Raw genomic sequence first — 20,136 nt, 5'->3', positions numbered from 1 at the left:
CAGCTCAAACACCGCTCCCACACCCTGCTAAGCCCCTCTAGCGTGGTGGGAGGGGACACGCAGGAAGCTCCTGTCATCACCCACTTCTGAAGTATTGTTGGGGCTTTCCTCCTCCTGCATTCCCTGAGTCACATAATGCAAGTCCTGTGTTTTTCAGTCCTGTGGAGAGTTTAGTCTGTCCCCAGGGGGTCACAAGGACCCACTACACAAACATACAGTAGACATTTCCACAGGTTTATCAAAGCCATTCATGTTCTTTAGCACCCAAACCAGATCCTGCAGTATGGATTCTGGTTTACTGTAAGTGACTGTGAAGTCTGTACGGCTGCAAAAAACCATACACAGAGACAACTTGATTTTACCATCACAGCCTGTGACAATACCATAGAGATGGAGTCTCATTTCAATGGGATGTTAATTCTCAAGTTATATGATGGTACTTAAAACAGGAAACTTCAGACAATTTAGATGCACAATTTGCCATAAAACTGCTCATGCTCCTGCTGCAATTTTGCATATAAATTGGAAAATTGCATTTACAAGTAAGCAATTGAATAAACAGCAGAAAGAAGCAAAGATGCTAATTGTCCTTATTACTTCCAAAGCAATATAACATTGTCATTAATGTAAAAATTATTTTTTGTAAGTGTATGGGACTTCAGTGTAGGGCAAATGTTTGTGAGTAGCAGCAGATCTACAAGTGGTACATATATACCAACATATATGCCTCATCCAACTGTCATATATCTCTGATTAGATTAATTCCACTGACTAAATAAGATTAATCACTGCACAAAGCACACAGCTGTCCTACAACACTAGTCTCTTGAAATTCTGCAAATTAAAAATGTGCATTGCAGGGGGAACTTTTCTAGTACTTTCCCAAATACAATACCTTCAACACTAGCTGTTCAGGAAGAAAAAGAGAGAGCAAAAAATTTCCAAATTCCAAAAAGGTTATTTTAATTGTATCCTAACCTTTGAGGCAAAGAATTTTGAGAATGATATGAAATATTTAAGATGTATTTCAAAGGAGAGTATTTTTGAGCAACAAAGAATAGCTCTAAAGCCCTTCTCCATAACACTGTTTAATAAAAAAGCCAATTGCAGCACAGATGTGTGCATAAACTTGATCTTGGCAGTAGCAGCAGCCATTGGGGAATCTCTTGAGTGTAGCAGAATCTGTAACCGAGTTATTTCTTTAAGAAACAGTGCTAGCCATCTTTCTTTGGCTTTTCCAGAGGAAACAGTTCAAAACTCACTCTGGTGGCACTTGTAAACACATAATTTGCCTAAAAGCAACAATTGCACAAATATCCAGTGGGAAACTGACCACAAGGGCTGCAACAGTTCAGTATAAACCATCAACTTACCTGCCACAGATGCAAGTGTAGGAAGTGTGGCGCATGCCACCCCGAGCATAGCAGTAGTGCTGGAACAGGCTGCAAAGAAAGAAAAGGTGGTAATTAATAATATATTCAAACCCACCACAAGACAGGGAGGAAAGGAAGTCTTGCTTGAGTACAGCTGTGTCGGTGCAAATCCCCAGCTCCCCAACAAGGCGCCCTGCCCATTTCTGCTCAGCTGAGCACTCAAATTCACCCACATCACAGCTCAGCTGTCCTAAGGAACATCACGCGATTTCCATGAAGCCCATTAAGCAACTCTGCAGCAGAGAAGAGGATCTCGAGTGCAGCTTGGTAACTTCAAATGGCAAATTGCTTACTTAACAACTCCACATAGAAAGGCAAGTTACTGTTGGCAAAAGGTAGTTATCTGACCGTAGAATGAATGGGACGGTAACGGTTACATGCTGAAGGTGGACAAACTCTCCAAAGTGGAATTAAGAAAACCACTTCTTGCTGCATTTCAGGTACAGAATCACATCCGTGATCCCTGTTTTCAGCCCTGCTGCCTTCAGTCTATGGTGTGTAGAGTCAGCAAAAGAGAAGTCAAACCAATGCCAGAGAGGGCAAAGCTCTTCTTCAAAATAATTTCAGCAGAAGTGCTCTCATTTTTACCACCTCACTGCTACCCTCTGCTGAAAGCTGAACTAAATATCCCTATGTATGTGTGAAGCCTGAAGCACATCTGACCGTGCTGTACACCCTCCTCCTCAGACAAGCCAGCAGATCATTCTGACTACATCAAGCCAGGCACTTTTTGCTAGCATCATGGTCCGTGCTGATATAGATGGTCTCATGTTTTCTTGTCTGTAGCACAACAGACACAGAGAAGACAAGACTATTCAATTTCAGGTTGTGGTACCTAAATACCACTATAATCTTCCCCTGCCCAAACAAGGGAAAAAAAAATAATCAACACAGACTCAATCCCAACAGCAAGAAGATAACATCATAACATTAGGCTGAGTCCCCCACAACGTATAAAGAACATTACAACACCATGTGGTTTGCTTTTGCGGGAAAGCGGAAAGGGGAAAGCGGAAAGGGGAAAGCGGAAAGGGGAAAGAACCCCGTGCTCTCCAACAGTACTCCTCTTGCGATGCTGTCCTGCTGGAGGAGCTGTTTGGCCTTAAAAGCATTAAACACTTTCATCTTTACTGTCAAAGCCCCCTTCACATGAGGGCAGATGTGCCCAAAGCACAATTAATATAGGATTAGGTACTTTAAGAGCTAAGCACATATCATGGATCCTTTTATTCTTTTTGAAATATGCTCTAATTACAATCCAATTCCCTTTAATACTGAATGAATTTCAAAAACTCATTTGTTGTAATACTGAAATCATTTCATTAACACAGAGTGATAATGGTGCTATTCAAAGAATAGAGATGATGTGATTTTGTCCTTCTGCAGCAGCAATCCACAGAACACAATTCAAATTCTTTGAAGGCTATTAAAGACATTACATGCTTGTAAATCCAAACCAGATTTTAAATTTACACAGAATGACAGTATTTAAAGAAAAACAAAACAAAACATACAAATTAATCACACAAGGAAAAAGAAAAGCCTATATTTAGAGACTTAGTAGGGAGACCCAGTTTACAAGATCTCTTTTCTGCTCAAAACGCCGTGGTTTTACAAGGTAGAAATACTAATTTTGTATTGCCCTAGAAACCAGTCATGGCAAAGAGTAGGTCAAATTGACAGGGAAGCTAAGGAGAAACTCTGACATGGTGAGGGCACAGAGGAGATATCAGTAAATTGAGCTAATAAAATTTATCACCTAAACTGTCATTTCCTCTGATGCAGACATGTTTTTGCGGAATGGACATTTCATATGGAAACAAAGTTACAGATCTGCTCTTCCCTAGCATGCTTGCAGGCAAGGTTTACTCTGTGACAGACACTATGGACAAACATTGTGCACAGTAACATATGATACTGTTATATATGTATAGTTACATTTTAGGAAGCAACTTTTAGTGTATTTTATTAGACCCTTCACCTAAATGATTGAATAAACTATCTCCTCTAGACAGCAACTTTCAGTAACATTCTAAAGAGCTTTAAAATGAAATAATGAAGGTTGTAAACATCTTTCCATCATCAGTGATGCAGGGATAGAGCAGGGTTTATTTTTGCATATGACAACCGATCGTATATTCATGTTTGCAATTTATATGAAACTGTGCAGCCAAGTAACAGTATTCACCTTTCGCAGCACTCCCCGATTAGCAGTAAAAAGTGGTAAATACATTAATACATGCTTCCTATAATCCAGCTGTTGCCCAAACTTTGTTTCTCTGTTCTAAAAAAGGAACCTCAATGTTTCATCAAATGTTATGGGCTTTCTTTTAAGAGTAAGTAAGAAGTGGTTGTTTATGTGACGGAGCTGAAGATAGTACAACTTTGCCAGGTAATGAGTTTTCTGCTAGTAAAACTACTCACATTACTCTTTTGAATTTACTTTTTTGGGCTATGGCTCATTAGAAACATGTTCATGCAGCTGGAAAAAAACAAAAAACCAAACCAGCCTTTCTGTCAGAGACAGCCACATCCTTGTATAACATGTCTCAGATAAGTGAAGGATTGCATATCCCTTGAATGGAAAATGCTGGCTTTTCAAAGCTGAAAAATGTATATATAGAATTAGAGAAGTTGCCAGTACTTCATAGTTAAAATCCTGGTTCCACTGAAGTTAATGCAGATTCTGCCACTAGACTTCTTCACACCAGGATTTCACTGTCTACACACTGAGAGAATCTTTATCCAAAAGTGCGATACAAAAATATGAAGTCTGAAATAGTTGGATGGAATATCAATTAATCTGGCACTCCACATATGTTGCAAATATCACATCTTGAACTTTGCCTGGTCTTTTAGATTGGAGGATATGTGTGTTTAGGCAGTTTTATGTCAGTGCTCGATGCTTTGCTGTGAGCTTTTAATGCAACCCACACAGATACAGAAGTTAAGCACCTCTTTCTCTTCTCCTTCTTTCATGGGTTTCAAAGCTTCCTGTCATGTTTTATGCAATATTTCCCTGGAGGGTGTATGTATTACTTATCATGCATGTACTACCTTGGTGGTGTATACAGATCAGCCATTGGTGTATTTGCATGTCAGATGTCACCTTTTAAATGCATACAGCTTTGTTTGAGCTGGCATGGGTTTTGCAGTGCTTCTGAAACTGTTTTGGTTTTCCTTTAAATGTAGAGGTACATCCTGGGTTTGGTGCTTTTTCTTCTTTCCAAAAACACCAGCTTCTTTAGCTGACTGACAATATGTGGAGATTGCAAGTAGTTTTAAAAACCTCCGTTTTTTTCCATTAACTTAAAAAAGAGCAAGTATTAGCTGCCATCAACTCAAGTAAATCTGACATGACTGCACTTACCCCCACCCTTGCATATTTGCTGAGGCACAAGACAGTGTTATCCTCACTGCTCTGCCAATTCTTAGCTACCTTAATGACTATACTGACTCGAGAGAGAAGAAAACTCCGCTTTCAGAAATAATGAGTTAGAAATAACAGAAAAAGTATATACTTGCTATTTTTGAGATCTTAAAGAGTATTGAATACATCCAAACAAAACTCCAGAATGCTTAAAAAGCCTCAACTTCAGAACAGCCTAAAAAGCCATTAAAGTAAAACCTGCTAAGGATAGTGTTTCTAACAAATTGTAAGAACCAGTCTGACAATGATGCTTGTGTTTTATGATCATCTTTGGTCCAGTTTCTACTGCTATCTAATGCACGCTGATAGTTACAATCAGATCTCTGCTATGAATGCAAATTGAATCAAATAAAGTAGTTTAATGTCAACAGTTTTCCTAACTTAAGTGGATTTATGGAATAAAGGCACTTAAAGCAGGAGGGATAGAAACTATCTGTAATGACCTCCCTCACATTTTTTGCTTATTTTCAGATCTTCCTCATCACTAGAGTACAACATATCCACACAGACTCAGCAGAGTGTGATTTTGATTTCCCAAAAGAAGTAAACAAGTAATTTCTAATTTTAATTCTTGTCATCAGGTCTTCTTGATTTATAACAAATACTTACAAGAAAACCACATTTTATATTTCTCACTATTCCCTCCTGAACCCAAGACACTTTTAGATCAAGAAGGTTCAACTTCTAAATAAAAATCCAATTGAGTATTTTGGCGTATATCTTAAAAAACAGGTAAAAACTGAAATTACAGAAAATGCAGTAAGTATGAAGAAAAGAAAAGAGGGAACAAAAAATGACAAGAATATATGACAAGAAAACTATTAAAAACTTAAGCCTAGTTTCCCTAACATCACCCAATACATTCCTCAGTGGCATCTTCTGACAGTCCCTCTGCTGCTGTCCCATGTCCTTAGCGACTGCAGCGAAGCACTGCAGAACGAGATGCGCGCATCACCTTGGGATGGAGGAACAATTACTCTTTCCAAGGCTTCCAATAAAGGAGGCCCAATACCACTGAATAACCCTGTTCATTATTCCCAGATACTGGAGCCATGTCAAGAATACCTGCTGGATACAGGTAGTTCAGGAACCAGATTTTTTAGATTGTGTATCAGAGAGATCTACTGTCAGAAACACAACTTGCCTTGTGAAGCATACAATGTATGCAAGAGTCAAGGACACTCATGGGTCAATACCTCATTAAGGTGTTTATATTGAAAAATGTATTTATATAAAAAAAAATTCACACTGGATCACTCACTGTTTTGAGGATGTTTCAGATCACAATAATTTCCTAGTGCACCTTTGAGAATGTTGCCTCCTAATAAAAAGAAACCTTTACACACTTCAAAAATAGTATTCTTTGAACACAGCCCTTGAGACTTGCCTTGAAATGCAAGCAGGTGGTTTTGAACTGTAAATTGGAAACCACAGCAGCTTAAGGGAGTTCTGTACAGAACTTGGAGGATTTTCTGTAGTTTCTTTTTTTTTTGTTTTTATGAGCACAGTTGGAAGATGTAGGTGAATAACTATTAGATACCTGTGCACTGAATTACTTTTGAATTACAACTAGAACATGCCCTTATGCTTTTGTACTGTGTAAATATCAAGCGTAGCCATGAGACAAGCTAAAACCCTAAGCTTTTTTAAAGAACTCACAAAAGGCCAAATTTTCCAGAGCTGATCTCTCTATTTATACCAGGACTGAAAGCCACTGTTTTCATCATTTAGACACAGAAATATCTTCACATGAGTAAGCTCGAATAACACAAAATTGTTAAGCCACAGTAAATATAATTTGTCCATGATATGTAAAGTATTTATACTAAGCATCAAACTAGGCTGGAAGAACTGTGCACACAGGAAAGAAGAGGCAGCATCAGTAACAATCCACCAGTGGATATAGCAGCAAGCTGAGCAGTGCTTCCGTTAATCCCACATTAGACATCGCAAAGTTCTTAAATACAGAGCATTTTCCTTTGTTAACCAATTTACTTTGGTAATGTAATTTATTTTGCATGGGCAACTAGATGCTTTAAGGTTTAGATTATCTAATCCTATTTTCATTTACTTCACAACAAAACATGGCAGTATTGCAAAACATGTCCGAGGTTCTTTTAATACAAAAAAAGTCTATACTTCATTGCAAAAAGTAAAGGGAGTGGAGAAGAGTAGGAGAAATAATCCAGTTTACTACTATGAACAACTCGTGGATTACCAACTTGCACCAGAGCAAGAAAATTAGCACTATAAGCAGATGAGCAAAGGTTTCTTCTACACCTTGGAGACAATATCATTAAAGATATACAAAAGCAGTAAGTGACCTACATGACTGGAAATTGTTTAGAATAGAACTTACTGCTCCATGAACAACAGGAAACAAAACCACTTCTATGAACTGACTTCTTAAACCTGTCTACGCTACTTCTATTGAAAATTTTAAACATTCAAACCATTGGCTGGGTTGTTTTGCATGCCCATGGAGTAGAGCTGCTGAAGCTTACTTATCAGCTAGAATTACTGAAAGTAGCTATACTTTGAAGTATCTCTATTTAAAATTGTCCTAATTTGTATGATGCACAAGCAGAAACAATATGTTATTTTTTAAAAAAATTTGATCCTTCTGAATTCCAACATCTAGATTCTGTTCTCGATTTTGGTGTGTTTTCTATAAGTAAGTTATTTTCATTTATATGTAACAAACTCTAGGTAACAGTAAGTCCTTAGAAGAGAAAAATGTTACTTGAGTTTGCAGGAGTAGAAGAACTGTAACTTTAGCAAGCAGGTATGACACATGAAACTGGCAGCATATTAATGTAGCTACAGTGCAGAACATCTATTATGAAATAAGGAAAAGGTGTGTAGAAGCAGCATAGAAGTGATTGGTCTCACCTTTGTAATCAAAAATTCATGTTGATATTTCTAAACGTGCTACTTCTCTGTACTAAAATGGATGACAAGCCAGGGCTCAGGGCAGGAACAGAGGGCAAGATTGCCCCAAAATGCAGATATATTTTAAGAACGCAAAACTACACAGATCAGAAGGAATGCCATTCCTTCAAGAAACAAAGCCCACCAAGGCAAAGCCATTTCACCAGCCATTACTGCTACCTGGAAACCAGACACATTAAACAGAAAGTCCATAAATAATACAAAATTCAGCACTGTCACATATGTCATATATGATTTGCAATGATTGAAGGTAATTGATAATCTCAGTTCAAGAACAGAGAGTTTAGGTGAGGGATAATTAGCATTTTAATTGCATAATTGGGAATTATAAATTACCTGTCTCATGTAAAGAATAACTGAAGAGATTATATGACATTAGCTGGTATTTCATCTTTTTGGCTAAACTACACGGGTTGGTGAACTCAGAGAATATGGAATTGCATTTTCCTCACACACACACATTTTCTTTTTTTTTTTTTTTTAATTTCACGGCTGTCCTTTTATTACCACAGTTAACTATTCCACATGAAGCAAGTTTTCCCCCCTCATTTTGCAAACCAAAAATTTTTGAATTATTTTTGAGACAGAGAACAAAGAAACAACGCAACTCTATGATACCGCAGTACTTTAAGAATGCCTGTGGAATTATCTCCCCTCCTCCCTCCCAGACAAATTGACATAAGTTTCTTCTAACAGCTCTGAGTTTAAATACATTTTTTTTTCTCAGTATGAGGAAAGGGCAAGAGTTTTAACAGATGCAGTCTTAAAGAAATGCATATACCCATTCTCACTTGATTTGTCTTTCATCTAATTCTAAGCTGGTGTGACATTTCTCTACCTCACTCTGAAAATTCATCAAATTATGCATTTTCACAGAAGTTCAGCTAATCCATTTCGTTACCAACATTCAAATGCAAACAATGATCATGTAAGTCTATAACTTCATACTCAGATGCTGCTTTTCCAGAAGCTTGGGCAAGACAACTGAACAGGTACCCTAGAGATAGGACAGTTGCCAGAGTGCTCTGCAAATACACCTTTTCAGTAAGTCAATCTTTAAATTAACACTCAAGAAGCCTTTAAGAAAGCCTTCAAATATGGTTGTCAAATTATTATTTTCCTGAAACTCTTTTAACTCTACTCGAAAAATTCACTTATCATTTGTCAGAATTGTTCAATTCATCTGCATAAAAACCAGCTGACTTACGGATTCAAATATTATGACTACCGAACTATTGAAATCCTTACAGCTACTGATTCATAGCAATTAAGCTGATTAAGATAGTCATAGTACAAAACTGCAAGGTTTTAATGTTAATTCTGACAAACTTGCAACTCAAGGTCTACCTCACTTTCTGTTTTTTTCGTATGCAGAAGCTCAACTTGAGTAAGTGTGTGCTCGGTCAGCAGAGGACCATGCCTCTTCCAGAGCTGCTAGGTCTGCCAAGGGGCTGTTACAGAGAATACAAATGAGATTAACCCAAAGGAATGCATCAGAACTCCAGTAAGTCAAAGAACCACCATTAAGTAACTGACAGAACAAGCATAAATAGCACAAGAGATTGCCATCACTGAGGCTCCACCTATGATTAGACCATTACAAGTAATGAACTCGAGCTGATTTGCATAACCAGCCCTGCAGCTGAGAGGGGTAACAGGCCCCATATGCAGTTCCGGAGCCTACTGCAACAGCAAGTGAAACAGTCAGTCTCTAGCTGGGTAGTTCAATACTGGCACCAGGGAGCACACAGCCACAGAACATGCGTTTTAAGGCGGGAACTTGGCCTTCTTCTACACGGTGGTAACATCACCTTCTGTATGTTGCTTCATGCTCCTGCCTGCCTGGAAGTCTGGAACTCCCCATCTGTTGTATTTAGGTAGCGAACACAGCAGCGGGATCTCCTCACACACTGCTCCTGTACAGCAATGAGGAAGCTATAAAACCTTGAATCCAGGATTTATTTTCATCCATTTTCTACAGCAGAAAGATTCTTAAATGATTTTTCAATCTTTATCAAATATATAAATGGAAAACAGACCCCACTGCCAGACTAGAAAGCAACGATCACTAAGAATGGTCTCCGTTTTATTTCTTCACCAATTCTAAAGTCCACTCGGAGTCACAGCCATTAGTAAAAAGGCAGAACTAAGTTCTGCACTGGTCTAAGTTTCATACTTAAATCTAATATCATGGAAGAAGATGGCATGAATTTTTCTTAGACTCATTGCTCCACTTCCAGCTCTAATAATTCTAGATCTCAACTGGCATATTTTAAATTAAATTTTTTGTAGTTTAAACCTATTTATCAACAGCTAATTAATGAGGTCTAAATCCTTTGATGACAGAATGATTAAACTGCATTTTAACTAATCCATCTTTAATTAAAATGCTGCCAGCAAACCATTTCTGGATGTGTAAAAAGGACACATTTATAGATGCTCATTCTTTAACTATGCATTATGTAAAGCCAATAATTAGAAGAACTCATGATTTCAATTATATTTTAATTACTGTTACATATAAAACATGCTTTAATAGATGTAATGCAATACATTTTCTTTCTTTACAACCCACTAATCATTCCTATTGGGGTGACAACCAAATAAAAGGAAGTTTAATATATGCGCTAGTACAGGAATCTTGTTTTAGCTTTGAGCCAATTCTCTCTCCATTTCTTCTTTGCAGCAGAAAGGTACTTAATTATCTCCAAACCTAAAACACAAATGAATCCCTATAAATCCCTGTTAAAACTCAAAGGAGATTAGCGGTAACTGACCATAATAAAGAGAAATGCTTTATCCTTATTATTAAACTTGCATGTCTTTGAACTTCTTCAACTCAAAACACAAGGCTACTAAAAATGTGCTAGTTAAGGAGAAAATATAAGGTGACATCTATACTGATTCTCCTACTTCTTTCCCTTACTAGTTTTAAGAAACAACACAAGTCAAGAAATGCTTTAATTATTGCAGGAGCCATCAATTTTCATTTATTCAGGGTACCCCTTTGCCTCCCCCTGAGAGGGGAGGGTGGTAGATGATCATAATGCGATGACTGCAGCCAACTCCCCATTATCTGCATTACTGGGAGGCTGAGACTCATAAATATGAAAGTGATGGAAGTTTAACTGCACTTTACTATGGCTAAGTCAGTTTTTAATGCAAATATGGAACAAATTATTTGTTTCTGAATCACAGAGATTATAGATAACTGATTGGGAACACTCAGTATCCTGTAGCACAATTCAACCTTTAAAATTGCATGTTGTTATAATAGTATTTTTTTTTGCTGAGACAACCTAAAATGTGATAAATTACAGTTATGAAACATGTTTCTAAACTCTGCACGTTCCAAATAGTGGTATAATGCAGAAAATTCACTCTTAGGGTTTTGCTGCTTTCAGTGGTCTGAATCTGGTATGAGGAAACTAATAAACTTATGGCAGAAGCCTCCTTAATTTATCCATTAAATTGAACTTTACAAATATTCAAAAAGATGTATTATGTTATTTCTACTGACTCAGATGTGTTAAATTTAATTTTCATAAGCTGATTTTGACTGTTTGGATAGATTAATTAAATTGCTGATATTTCAAGTTTCCTCTAAAAAATATTTAGCATTTAATAAACCTTGATAGTAAGATGCTTTCACATCACAGGCACCTATCATGAAGTCACTGAAATATCCACACAACAGGACGTAAGCTGCTGGATAGTTTAATTCATATAAATCCTCTCCTCCTATTTCCCTTTTTGCCTATTCCTGCTTATAGAGCCAAGTCTTGGGGGCATGGAGTATATTGTAATACATTATAAAGTGTACTGCCCATTTATATTCTGATTAAATAACAACAGCTTATTATGAAGAGTATATGACCTGTATCTCCTTGAGTGCATATCAAGAAAGGTCATTTTGAATATTTAAGTATTCATACTTAAGAGATGTCAGGAATAAATGGTATGTGGCAACATGCTTTATCAAGGTTTATCGAGAACACTCTGTACTTTTTAAAGGATTACAGTACATCTACCTTGAAAAAAACCCCAACTCTTAAATTTATTAAGTACAGCATCCAATTGCTATTCCACCATGTCAGGAGTCTTGTAGTGCAAGTACAAGTGACAAGCAGACAAATGAGACTGTACCTCCTCCCATCACCTGCCCTCCCAAACCGGCTAATGTTTTTACTGTCTCTTATGGTGCCACCCAGTATGAGGCCAAGGACAAATATGTTTAAGGACGGCATGCACAGTAATATTAAATGAGAATAAATATTCAAGAAGAAGAAATAGTTTAGCTGTTAGAAGTGTTGGGGAAGGACAGTAATAAGACCGATACCAGAAATAACATTATGACAGAAGCTAATCACATATATAGCAGTGAAAGCAACAGCTTGTCTCACTTCCAATTTAATTTCCTGATGTATTTAAATGCTAACTATAGAAACTGTTTTGTTTTAAGATGGCACTTTGGCCAGTAAGTGCTATTATTTCCTTCTCTGCCTACAGAGACTTTCTACTGAAGCAAGGACACGGCACGCAAACGCCAGCTGCCTACTTGCTTTCAAGGCTGAGCGAGTCTAGTACACCAGAATAATGCAGGAAGGGAGAGGTGACTAACATTTTCTTGGGGGGGGGGGGGGGATACTTTTTTGGAAGAGCTCATGCCAGACACTTTTACTTCCCAGAAGGCAGAACTCTGCAACCCCGCCTGGATCTCCTACACGCTTTCTGGAGTGACACAGCCCATTGCTGCTTCCCTAGCAGAGAACATGCAACTAAATATAAAAAACCTGGTTAAGTATTTCAGAATCATCTAGTTAACTCCAGAACACTACCCAAACTTCTCTTAAAAGTGCATTTTCCTTACCCCCAGAAGTTTACAGTAAGATAGTGTGTTTGGCTGGGTCTGCTCCCAGATACTGTATCATCAAAAGAAAAGTATTCCTGGCTTGTGCAGATAAATGACAGATCAGAGATGTCCTTCTCTAATCTTTCTGACCATGTTTCAAGGGTCCTGGTCATATAAAATGAGTGAATAGCTGCCCAGAGGACTACACCATTTACTACAAATTACTTCTTTATGGAAGAATCAATTTTATAGTCTCCTGAATTTCAAACACTTGCCTCTTCAATCCAGTGGAATTATTCTTTTGAGACCCAAGCCCGAGATAGATGACTCCAAGGATCTACTCTTGGGGCTATGAACTATCTGTTATAAAAATCTAGAGAGGACTTGTAAGTCTTTGAAAAAGATTCAGAGTAAAGAAAACATGTATCAACACTTTAACATTATATGGCTAAAAGTGTCCAGATTAATCTGTTCTGTCTCCAACAATCTTCTGCCCAACAGACCAGAAAGCTAAAGTCAAGTCAACAGAACCAGAAAGTGTTCTCAAGAGACAGAAGAGGCTACCCTCCCCTGCATGCTGTCCTGGAAACTCCAACATGCGTGGTTTTCTGCTCACACGGGGAATATTTTGCAAAGGTGAACTCATGCGAATAAAGCTTTAGAAACATTAATTAATTTCAACTCCTAAGACGACAATATGCAACTTTCAAAACAAATACTGTTGCAAGACATGGGGAACAAATGAAACGCATTCAGCAGAGACAATGCCAACAGCTCTCAAGCGCTTGCAGACTCCAGAAGAAATCTGTAACACTGATGGTGGTTCCCTTAGTCCATGCTGCAGAGTACAAATCATCATTCAGGTGAAAGCGATGGGAAAGCACACCCTCAACAGAACTTTCAACAATTCAAGCTGTCACGCAAGGCTTGACAAATCCACTTGCCTGCTTGTAAGTGACACACAGAAAATTGCCCAGCTCAGTGCTCATCAGTTTCTGCAGATCTACTGCTTTTATTAGAAAGAATTAAAACCATAAGGATTAGAAAGATCATGTCAACCAACTATAAATGAGCCTAACATTTCACTGCATGCCTAAAACTCTGAGGATGTTTCAGTTACTCCACTCCTGGCATTGCAGAGCCTCCACTAGCAGCAAATAAAACAAGAATTCCAGTAGATGGTCAACAGCGTAATTTTTTGATCCATAAAAAAAATAATTTTTTTGTCCTGATACTGCATGTATACTTAGGGCTTGAAACTGCTCATGGCAAGATGTCAAACTGCACAGGAAACCTGTATCTGTCAGTAGGCAGAGTCATGCTCTTGCACCAAAATGGCATCACCTGTCCTGTCTATATAGAAGATTCGTTACCAACCATAGCTCCTTCTCCCTACAGGAAGATGAAGGCACACAGGAAAACAGAGCAACATGCAGAGGCAGTACTTGCAGGACAACAGCTCCCAGACTAACCCCACCAGGTCTTCTGTGCTGAACAAGCAATCACATCCCCAAAGATGGCGGAAAAAGATCTACATAGTTGCACTGCCTTAAAGCATGTCCCAGAGCCTAATGCCATGTCCAAGCAGCAGTGGATCCATCTACAGAAATTCTCAACGCTTATTTCTTGCCTTGCAATCTGTAACAGGGCTGTGAGCAGCTCCAACAGACAGTCCAGTATGCCTACAAGCCATGGGCACTAGTTCTGCCAGGAATCTAAAGTGCTTTAAATACTTCTTGATTCAGCTGGCAATTATCTTTTCACTAGTGTGTTACACCTTTCATCTCCCTCTGGAGGTGCCTACACACAGAAGAGGTAAACCTCTTTCACTGGATTCAGTAAACTCACGAGATACAAATAGAAATATGGGGTTTATTTGCCATTCCCCACTGTCAAAGCGAGCATCAGATGTGAGCAGTGCTGAAACCCCCATAAGCAGGCTATAGGAGCAGCCACTCTTACCATCAGATTTGACAGCTCTCCACAAACACAAGTCAAAAAGATCTGGCTCATGTCCCAAGTGCCAAAGAGAGGACCAAGACCAGGGGGAATGTTAGAAGACCAGGACATGTTGTTGAAGACCATGGCACATCAGGGAGCAGTGAGGGCTGCTGAATTCTCTGAATTCAGGGTAAAGTGTAGGAAACATTGACCACTAGTTTGCTCACACAAGCAGGTTTTTACACTTAACTTGCCTAAGTCCTTACTTAGAAAAGACTTTGCCACAATAAGCTGGTTTTCCATTTTAAAAAAGTGGTGAAATTGTAAACAGGTAGAATTCACCATTTACCTTGTTTATGGTTTATATCTTACCTAGGTCCCCCAATTTCCATTCAAATTTGTTTGGCTTCACCATGCAGCTACTAAACATGTGGGGGCTTTTTGTTTAAGTGCCCGAGTAGCCTCCAATAGTACCTGTACACTCTTTAAAGGATTGCCTGTATTTACCAAAATTACTACTCTTGGATAATTCAGTGTGTAGACACTCTTATTTCTCAAGGAAAAAGTGTTCCTTGCCATGGAGCTGACATTAGAAGGCATTAGCTGTGACATCCTATGTAGACATCAGACATGGAAGCACTACAGAGAGATTTAAAAAACATTACCTTGGGCTAGATTCATTCCCCCTGAGGTAATTAAGCCTTTGTTCTGATGTATATATAGAAATCTCATAAGCTGTTTCTCAGAGAGTTTCACTACACAGTTCACACTACACGATCAGTTGTTTGCAAACTCTCATGTCTAAATTACTTCCAGATCACAAGTCCAGTATTCTCTAGCTTTTATCTAAATTCCTTCTTCTTGAACTTATGACCTGTCTCTTGTCTATATTTTTAAAATTATTTTTAATAAAAAAACCTATATTAATAAGCTCAGCTGATCAAATGATCCAGATTTTACTGCTCAACCTTCCCATCATTTTGATGTCCTACTAACTCTCAAAGGTCTACATCTGTATGATTTACTGGGATCTAGAAATTACTTCTGAGAAGTCAAATACCATCAGATTTAAAATCAACTCCTTTGTAACCCCATTTGTGAAAAAAGAATAAGTATTAGAAGATGACTCATTCCTGACAAGTACTTCTGTCAGTTAGCCAGGTTTTAATCCACTTAATGTGTACCTTATTAATATTGTATACAACTAATCAGAATGTTGTGTGATAATAAGTCAAATGCATTACTGAAGGCTAAGTATATTACAGCCATGGAGTTAACTTTATCAACTAAATGTAATCTAATTTAAAAAATTAAATCTAGGTTTCTTTAATAACATGTCCTTCATAACAACACATTAACTCAAATTAATTAAATACTTGTCCTCCACTACTGGAACCTCGTATCAGCACTGTCATAGTTGCCAAATAAGCTTCCTTCATCAGGAATTCAACCTGGCATCTCCCATAACCCCAGTCTGCACCTACTGGTGGCTCCCCTTCCTCCTGCCCCAAGTGTAAATCAGAACCAGATGATCTGCTAAAATTTAAACCACTTTTCAGATCTTCTATATTGTATACATATATAGGTATTAAAATAGTTCAGGAACAGTAAGAGCAAAGAAAGATGTGCACAGTTTTTCACTTTTAATACTTCATCTACTGGAAAGAAATGGAAGTGTTAAGTAAGATCTGTCTACATCATGGATTAATTTAATAAAGTTAATAATGAAATTATTTTTATGTTCAAGAACGTGTGATATATTAAAGCAACTGATATCTAAAAAGAGTTAATAATGAAATTATTTTTATGTTCAAGAACATAAGTGTGATATATTAAAGCAACTGATATCTAAAAATCTGACTTTAATTCTTTACTTTTCAAGTATACTTTAAACTGCACTTTTTAAAGGACTACTTATTTAACTACAGATGTCAGTTGACTGGTAATTCAACCAAACGAATGACTTTTCCCCTTCATTTTTGAGTTCAGTTACTTTTATTTGTCCCCAAGTATTCAGCAGAAACCAGTTACATCAATAAAAAATGTCAATTTTGATCTGCCTCATGACATGCAACAGCTCTAGATAGATTTTCAGTCAGAAGACAGGGCGACTAGAACAGCTATTATTAACAGCCATTAGACAGAGTGGCAGGACCAGAAGACAGCTCCCTAGATTTAGGCCGGATTAAATGGATACCGTACGCAGACAGACCTTCAAGCACTGTAAATAACTTTAAAACTCTACATTGTGGTTGAACTCTCTCTGCTGTCAGAATTGGTTAGGTCACATCACATGAGATGGTTTACAGCAAAGTGACAAGCACTTTGCTGAACAGCAAACTGTATATGGCTTATCATAATAAATTAAAATTACTTAATACAGGTACTTGAGCAAAGGTCTACAAGAACAAGCGAGGTAAAGGAGATTGTTTGACATAGAACTAATCAGAAAATCACTATAGGAAAGAAGAAAATGCAGCAGCTTTGCTAGATATATTGCTGGCTTTTAAATAACATTTTTTGCTTCTCCCCTGTGCTATCAAGTCATTCTTTGGTTTTATGCCATCTGTACTTAAAATGGACTAGTGAAACAGAAATAATTTTTAATTGGGCAGATGCTCAAGTTTCATGACAGATAAAGCATCATAGGTAAATACCCAGTTTTCATGACCTAAAGACAGGACATCAGTATTATTCATATTAAGAAAGGAATCAAAGCAAAGCTTTGCAACTAAGATGTTACACAGAGTTCCAGATTTTGTTTAACAAAATGCCTAGGGATCATGACAGCATTTAGCTTTCCTTTTCCTTTCATCCTTATTTCTGACATATTTGCCACCATACGTCTCAAAAGAACCCAAACCAAAAACCCCATAAAATACTGAGCAATAGAAAACTGAAAAGGACTCCAAATCCAAATAAACTTAACCCAAAACAGCCACTGGAGAAGGGCTCAAGAGATCACAGAAATGCTGCATTTTCTTCTTTATTATTAATATGCTCAAGTCCCCCTTATTGTTCTCTGAAGCTCCAGGTTTCTATTCTGTAGCACTGCAGCATTCGCAATAGAACAAACAATTGGAAAATTACTTTTACTCAAGCATTTCATGCCTTTATGCAAACTACCTCTATGAACTTCAAGAGACACCACTTTATGCAGCATTCTCCTAGTGCCAGAATCCTGCTTGGGACGAGAGGCCGGAGCAGTTCCTCCTGGGGACCCGCCTTCGCCTCTGAGCTGCCCCATGCTCACTCCATCAAATCGGTGACCTGTGTGGTGAACCCGCACTGCTGCTCACAGGTTTCTTTAATGTGGTACTAGGGAAGAGGACAGCAAGCAGATTGCACAAACTTCTGCCATTCCTTTTTGACAGGAGGATCTCTTTGTGCCCCTCCTGGATTATTAGTAAGGCTTTTAAATCAAGACTAGCTGAGAAGATACGAGGTCATTTCAGAAAGCACCTAAATATCTTGAAAATTTAAGCCCACATCCCCAAAACACTAAAGCACTGATTCATACTCTATCCAAAAAGATACAGTTGCCTTTAACAATCCAACCTTTAAAAGCTTAAATTTTACGGAAAAGGTACTATGGAAGTGGGACTACAGCACTTTTCAAAATTGTAACCCAGGTCTTTCTTTACATTAGCAGCAGCTCCTTTGATAATCTAAACTGAAAGGAATCCAATATATTTTTCGCTCTCTAGCCTTACTTTTAATTCCCTGTTAGTTTGGATAACGAAAACAGATGAATCCATTTCACTTGCAGCTTCTTGTGCACAGGTGAGCTCGCCAGCCCCCAGCACAGCCCAAGCCTGCCTTTGGGAAAGCACAGCTCCGGCAGGCTTCTCCAGGCAAGTGAACTGAATTATTTTTACCAGCCTTCATTAGAAAAAATGGGAAAGGAGAGGCTTAAGGATAACATTTAACAATTGCAGTTACTCTGTGGGAAGAACAGATTTTTAATTTCTCTTTTTGAATTTCTAATAATTGGAACTGAAAACAGACACCTTTGTTAAAATGCACACAATATAGAAATAAACCGCAGTTCTCCAAATTATTTTGTTTACTTTCCTACAAAATAATCAATGCAATAAAAGCACTTTAAATTGCTACAAGTCATCTTTTCCAAGTGTACAATCATTCAGATTTTCATCTTCTTGATCACAGCTAGTCAAACCAAGACCAAGATGTATAAAGCTCACCCACAGCTAAAAAAAAGTCGTATTTTTTCTTTGTACCCCTATATTTATAATACATTTTATCATGTTTCCTTCGAGTGCGTTTTCTACATAGTCTTGCAAAACTCCTTTACAAATATTCCAAGATTTTGGGGGAGAATAAAAGTTTCACCTATTTATTCCAGCTGCTTTCAGTACTTGCAGCAATTACTGCACTAGGGTGAACTGCAATTTAGAGACTACCCAGACTCATGTTCCCACTCCATCATTTACCAGCAGTTTAATTTTGTTCTCCTTGTATTCACTGTGTTAAGTATCTTTAAAAACAAGCCTACCGCTTCTTTAATTAGTAATTTCCTGAGTTGTATTCTGCTTTTATTTCACCTCTTAATGACTAACCACAACAAAAAAAGTTGTAATAAAAGCAAATCTCATCAGCTTAACAGAAAACTGGAATTCGACCTTAATATACCCAACAAGCACACCTGCAGAAGCTGTATATTGCACTCGAAAGGGAAGAGGGCCTTTTGGAGCACATTTGAGTATTATCACAGAGGAGCAAGAGATCCATTTGAGGTTGGCCATTTGCCGTTATAGGTACCAGTATGGAGAATCAGAGCTTCAGCTCTGTCTCCGCAGAGAAGAGAAATAATGGAAGGAAAAACGTAAGGTGGTCAAAGAGACTTGTTTAGCATCTCCTGGCAAAGCTCTGTACGGAAACGCATTTTTAACTTCTGGTCCAAGCCTTAGCCCCTGGATACGCTGATGCTTGTCCCAGCTGGTCAAGTTGGCGGTGTCTCAGCTGGCAGCTTTCTTGAGTTCTGTTATTAGATGAGCATTCATTATAATTCTCACTTTCTGTTCTCATATAACAACTGTTGTGCGGGGCAAGTTCATCTACCCCATCAATGAATTACTTGTATTAACAGCATTAAAAACACGAGTATTTTCATACCACAGGATGTATAGGGGGGAAAGCCTTCACAAGGCTATGCATCGTCATGCTGGCACTCAGTGATGCTTTGATGCACTCACACCCAGACAACAGCAATCTTTAGCCTCAGAGAAAATCATACATTTAGGGCAATATGCAATTCATTTACTAAGGATTCTTAAGTGCAATAAATCCTTAAACAGGGAATACCACTAGACTTCATAGAAAATTAATCCAATACAGTTTCCTAGTTGGAAAAAGATAACCCATACCATATTCTACAAAGTACCTATTTTTATTCAGAATGAAGAGAATTATACAAGTCATATACAGCTTTTGAGTTTGCCATCTACAACTACCAAACTATTACCTCTCTTTGAATGTTCTTTGAATAAAAAGAAGGAATAAACAAA

General features: G+C 37.9%; 1 protein-coding gene across 1 annotated transcript in view; it reads right to left on the bottom strand.

The window, feature by feature from the left end:
• PEPD (peptidase D) overlaps window positions 1-20,136 on the bottom strand; it is a 159,495-nt gene that overhangs the window by 61,635 nt on the left and 77,724 nt on the right. The window contains exon 10 of the mRNA XM_035891534.1: window positions 1,374-1,442. Within this exon, the coding sequence (XP_035747427.1) occupies window positions 1,374-1,442 (69 nt within the window). The remainder of the gene's footprint in view (window positions 1-1,373; window positions 1,443-20,136) is intronic.

The sequence above is a fragment of the Egretta garzetta genome, unplaced genomic scaffold, assembly GCF_000687185.1.
Source record: "Egretta garzetta isolate BGI_Z169 unplaced genomic scaffold, ASM68718v1 scaffold23, whole genome shotgun sequence".
NCBI lineage: Eukaryota > Metazoa > Chordata > Aves > Pelecaniformes > Ardeidae > Egretta > Egretta garzetta.
Note: the sequence above shows the minus strand (reverse complement) of the source record. Positions and strands in the feature narration are given on the sequence as shown.